Source organism: Podarcis melisellensis (genome assembly GCF_964234715.1).
Source record: "Podarcis melisellensis genome assembly, chromosome: 2".
NCBI lineage: Eukaryota > Metazoa > Chordata > Lepidosauria > Squamata > Lacertidae > Podarcis > Podarcis melisellensis.
Genome location: NC_138529.1, coordinates 17123849 through 17129810, shown reverse-complemented (window position 1 = coordinate 17129810; position 5962 = coordinate 17123849). Strand labels below are relative to the sequence as shown.

The following is a 5962-nucleotide window of genomic DNA, read 5'->3' as shown; positions in this document are numbered from 1 at the left end:
ACTGCCCCCCTCCCAAATGCTTTATATTATAATTCATTTTCCCTTCTTTGTTGTTTTTTAAAAAAGGTCTGCTCAGAAATGCCAAATGCCCTGGGACTGTGTGCTCAACTCAACAACATGTTATTTTAGGACACTAATAGAAGCATTTGGAGATTCTCTCAGGAGACTTTCCACCCTGGCATTAAAGACGAAATGGACACCCACATGGAGATGGGAGGTTTAAGTATTCTTTAAGTTGCCACGTTGTCAGGTGGCTGGAGAGGCAGGATGTTGTGTAAACCTTGACATAAGCTGACATGGAAAAAGAAGAGAAAAGTGGAACAGGATCATGCCAATTCACAGAACACGAGATCTCTTCACAAGGACACGATTGCTGCCCGGTTCTTCCCTGCAGAGGTTGTTACGAAACAATTTCACTTTATCTTGGATCTCAGACAGAATGGCGATCTTCTGGGCCAGAACAGCTTCAAACTGAGAGGCGTAAAAATCCATGTCATAGTCTGCATCGTCAGCCATTTTCAGAAACCCTTTCAGCCACCGGAGAGACTCTTGGTGCTCCTCCACCAGAGCTTTCTCATCCATCTCTTTCCTCTTCTTCTGGCCTCTCCCCCTGGCAATGAAGGTAAGGGTTGCCGGAGAGACCTGGTCCTCATTCTGTACGCAGAACACTTTGAACTCATCCGTCTCGGGCAAGCTCTGGACTGTCCAGGGCCTCGTCAAGTCATCCAGCTGAAAGATGGATCTGGGCAAGGCAGGTTGGAGCTGTCGGAAGGCGCTTGTGTCCACTGCCAGCTCTTTCACCCGATTGGCATATCTCAGTGTGTTGAGTGTGTGCTCACACGACCTCATCCCTGGGGAAATGGTGGCGATCATGCAGGTACAGGAGTTTTCTCCGATAAAGGAGTCCCTTAACACCTGAGTCAGTTTACTGGCCCGGAAGGGCGTGTGACCTTTGTTGCGTCCCAAAGCCCTGATGCATTCCTTAAGTGCCAAGAGGCTCTTGTTGATCTCTGCACCCTCCAGCCTGGTTTGCCGGTCCGCACTGGAGGTATCGGCTCCTCGCTCATTGCCGGCTAAATCAATCAAGGAAAACTTACCATGGAGCCTCCCTCTCCTCTTTAGGATGATCTGGAAAACGGCGTGGCTTCGGGACGAGTGGGCATTTGCTGAGGTCTGGCCAGAAGTTCTGCACCGATTCCCTATCTCAATGAGCCTCATCACATCTTCCACGCAGACCACTTCCTGCTCCAGGAGACCCACCACCTGGACCTGTTGGTTGCTATCCTCAAGCACCCTCAGCCGCTTCTTCCAGTTCAGTAGGTCATAGACCTTCCCCCAATAGATCTCGAAGAAAGCCCCAAAGACCTGGAGCTCCAGGATTTTGTAAGTGGGCTCCTGCAGCAGGCAGAAGACGTCCCGGGCAGTCATAGCATAGATCCCCTTCGAGGAATCCTGCCTCTTGCCAGAGAAGTCACCTCCCATTGTGTGGGTCTTGCCGCTGCCCGTCTGCCCATAGGCAAAGCACGTGGCCATGCCTCCTCGGAAGATGATCTCCACCAGAGGTTGCGCCGTGTGCTTGTAGACACTTTCGTTGGAGGCTTGGTCGTCGAAGGCGTGGTCGAAGCGGAAGGTCTGGTTCTCCAGGTAGCGGGTGAGATCCAGTTTCTGCTTTGCTTCGTGCACCATCACCACGTCCGAGGAAGGGATGGTCACCACGTCAACCTCCTTCAGCTCCTCCTCGCGCTGGTTGAGGGGCCTCTTGCGGACGCACACGCAGATTTTGCGCGCACAGCCGCGGGTGGGCTCCAGGGGGCACGTTTGGGCCAGGAGAGCGGAGCCGCCGTGCTGCAAAGCGGCGCGGTACTGCTCGATCACGGCGATCACATCCGCGTGCGGGTGCGCGCCGCTGGCGCCGCGCCGCGCTCGCCTCTCCATGAACTCCAAGTGTCGCTTCTCTCGCCGCTCGCGCATCCTCTCCACCTCTAGGACGCACGGCGATTTGCGCGCGGGGCTGGGGCTGATCTTGCCCGCCGCCCCTGTCGACGGGGGCCTCTTGTTGAAGTCGCGATCCTCGCTATCGCCGCCCGACTTCTCCTTCTGGATGGGGGTCACCACGTAGTTCTGCGGCGGGGTGGGGTGATCCCCTTGATCCGACGGCGTGGGCGCCGAGAGCGCCTCGGGGCTGAGCTCCATCGGTGCCAAATGAGGGTTGAGAGAGAAGGCGAGGCCCAGCTCCACCTTCTTGCCCTTGTTGACTCCTTTCTCGATCCACTCGACGGTCACGCTGCTGGCGTCCTCGTGCAGCGCCGTGACCAACGCCGGGTGGATCCTCCCGTCGCTCCGCTTGATCTCCAAGTAGGTGCCCACGTGGATGGCTCCGAACTGCTTCGCCATGACTGTCTGCGCCTTGAATCGGGGAGAGGAGGCGGTGCCGATCCTCGGCAGGAGCGGGTAGCGGGAGAAGGGGCCGGGCGGGCACGCTGCCGCCCAAGGCAGACAGCCACAGTCATCCAGCGCCTGGTGGTAAAAGGCACCCGTGCGCATGGCCCAGACAGAGCCCCTGCCCGCCTGACCTGTTTGACAGTCATCCTTACCAAATCGTGCGTCATAAGGGCTTCCTCGGGGTAGTTATGGCCGGGGCCCAGGCGTTCATATTTCCCCACGCCTTTCCACTACACCTCAGAATCGTTCCTGTCCAGGAGTAGTCAAGGGCGCAGGAGAATCAAAATGCAAAAGAGGCGTCGTACAAAGTCATGTGGGCTCAGTAAGGTAACACTGTACACACGCTTTTTAGATCCGTTTTAATGGGACGCGTTTCCCCATCTGACGTTTCCATTCTAAAGCGCGTTGCTAAGCCTTCTCCATTTCTGAATAACTTCCTCTTTGAATTTTAAGCCTCAGTTCTTCTTCTTCTTCTTCGTGGTTTTATATTCTTCTTCTTTGTGGTTTTATATCTTTATTCTGTGTACTGCCATCTCCAAGTATGTTGTTGTTGTTGTTTAGTCGTTTAGTCGTTTAGTCGTGTCCGGCTCTTCATGACCCCATGGACCAGAGCACGCCAGGCACTCCTGTCTTCCACTGCCTTCCGCAGTTTGGTCAAACTCATGCTGGTAGCTTCAGGATCTGTCCTTCCAGTGAGCACTGTTTGGTCAAACTCATGCTGGAATCTCAGCTTCAGGATCTGTCCTTCCAGTGAGCACTCAGGACTGATTTCCTTCAGAATGGATAGGTTTGATCTTCTTGCAGTCCATGGGACTCTCAAGAGTCTCCTCCAGCACCATAATTCAAAAGCATCAATTCTTCAGCGATCAGCCTTCTTTATGGTCCAGCTCTCACTTCCATACATCACTACTGGGAAAACCATAGCTTTAACTATACGGACCTTTGTTGGCAATCCCCAAGTATAGGGTGGTATATAAATTCAATACATCATCATCATCACCATCATCATTATTCTAGACCATAGTGCAGCGGTAGGAAATCAGCGCCCCTCCTGGTGCTTTTAGACTCCAACTCCTATCCGCCCCAGCCAGCGATGGTGACAATAGTGTCCAGCGACATGTGGGGACATAGGAGCCAACTGCTAGGGCCCGAGGTCCCTTCGCCTCCGCCAATAAAATATTTGAGAGGGCCAAGCTCCCCTCAAGTTGATGGACATTGCCATTCAAATGGTGTGGGGTGGGGCTTACCTGGGCCCCCAATATTTTATTCAAGTTGGCACCCCTGTGTTGAGAGGTCCCCCGTCTTTGTTTTACATAGTTGCAGTACTTTTATGGCAATGGAAGGCAGTGCATGTGTGTGTGTTGCAGGTGTGTAAAATCCTAGCAGATATTAACCAACCAAGCATTGGACCCTCCAATCTCTCACAATGCTAGCAAAAATAAACAACTATATAAATAAAGGACCTACCCACGTGATACTGACACAATACCCCTGCAAAAGCACTATGCAATAGAATGAATTATCATTATCCACCCCCCTTCTCTCCCCTCTCTCTTTTCTCCAACCACATAAAGCATATGACAACTCTGGGCTCAGCAACACTAGTGTGTTTTTTTAAGTATTTTAAATGTATTATGACACTGACACAAAATGGCACTGGAGAGTTCGATCCTTCGGCAACGTGATTCCTTTTCTCTCTTTTTTTGAAATAATTTATATTTGATTTTACAAGTACAAAGTTATAACAGTACAAAATACATATCCATATTTAGAGATTTCTCCAGATCTCTAGACTTCCCACCTTCACCTCCATGGGTCCTATTATAAAGCTTTTCAACTACATGTTACTTCATCATCCAAATTTTATGTCTCTCTCCATTTTATCCATAATATTTCTATCCTTCATTGACTCAAAAGCGTTTATGCTGATAATAAATTATATATTAAAAAGTGAAAAGGATGCATAGCATTACACTGAAAATATGACCTTTAAAGCTGGTCAAACTAATAGCATAAAATATTGTCTATGTGGCTTTGGCTGGGATGGCGCTCCAAGAACATCATATTTTGGAGTCACAATAAGGCTGCATTCCCCTCCTCCCCCGGCAGTGCACACCTGTCTGTTTCAACAACTCCATGCCAGGTATAAATTCAACAGGGGAAATTTTTCCTAGCACTACATTGCCAATCTATACCTGTTGGATTTGTCTGACATGCAGCTCTTAACACAGAAGCCATGTCAGAAATATAAGTAATAAATCTCATTAGCAGATGGAGAGGAACATCTTCCTATGGAGACACAGAAGGGACAAGATGCATTTATTTTTGCTCCCTTTCTTCTGCTTAACTTCTTCACATTTGTAACTGATGTTTCCTTTCTTCCCAGGAGAACTCCCCTTAGGTGGAAATGTGTGCTTTCTGGGACACAAAGCTGATGAAATGAGTGGTGTAATTGTGTTTACTTTGTGGGGATTTAAGATCAGTTCACAGCTCTGTAGGAGCTGGAAGAGAGTGATGGGGTAACTGACTGAGGCTGCATTATATGTCTGCCTTTAAAGTTATGTTCAGTTTCTCGTTTCCAGAATTGCACTCCCAGTTGTGAGCCTTAACCAAAAAAACCAAAAACAAACCTCAGCTGCCAAATCTAAAAGGTCAGAATTCATTGGATTGACAGGCTGAAATCCCAAAAAGGGAGACATTAGAAAATGAGTCTTAAGGCGACAATGCTATGCATGATTATCCAACACTCTCCTTGAAATCAGTGGGCCTTATTGCCAACTGAATGTAGTTAAGGCGTTAGTGGCAACATTGATTTTCTTTTAAGACTGAAGAGTTCTCCTAGAATCTCTCCAGTGCATCACGGAGCTTTCATTCATTGCTTGTAGAACAGGTATGTTAAGATAAGATTACCGCCCCCTTCGACATCTGTTTCTACAGACAAGTTCTAGAGCAGTTTCCCAAATCTGGATCACTAGTTGTTGTTGGTTTTGGACTACAGTACCCATCATCCCTGACCACTGGCCTTGCTAGCTAGGGAGTTGTAGTCCAAAAACAGGTGGAGTTGGCAACCTAAGGCCCATGGGCCACAAGAGGCCCATGGGTTGTTTTACCAGCCCACGAGCTGCCCCTGAACTGAGCCGCTTGCTCGGCAAGTCCCCACATGCTGCGCTAAACCCGCACAGCGCAGTGTGGGATTCGATTCTACGTTGCTGAAAATCCCATCTGTGCAGGTGCAGATGCCGGAAATCGTGGGGGCACACACGCACGCGCAATCCGGTCCACGGAGGGCTCTCCGCTGGAGTGAACCAGCCCAGACCAGGTAAACCTCACTGACTCCTGCTCTAGAGCTTTGTTGGGAGCCAGTATATTGCAGTGCTTAGAGTGTCAGTCTATGGCTGGGGAGACCCAGATTCAAATCCCCATCCAGCCATGGAGCCCACCTTGAGTTAGTCACTTGCCTTATGATGGGGAAGGTATAAGGACCATGTGTGCTGTTGGAACTTCTTGGAGGAATGTGAAA

The 5962-nt window shown here is 49.9% G+C and overlaps 1 protein-coding gene across 1 annotated transcript; it reads right to left on the bottom strand.

Annotated features, from left to right (window-relative positions):
- Positions 1 to 207: 207 nt before the first annotated feature.
- Positions 208 to 2560, bottom strand: KIF2B (kinesin family member 2B). Its single transcript, XM_081898622.1, has one exon. The coding sequence runs from the start codon at positions 2542 to 2544 to the stop codon at positions 337 to 339; it is 2208 nt and encodes a 735-aa protein (XP_081754748.1). The 5' UTR covers positions 2545 to 2560; the 3' UTR covers positions 208 to 336.
- Positions 2561 to 5962: the final 3402 nt, after the last annotated feature.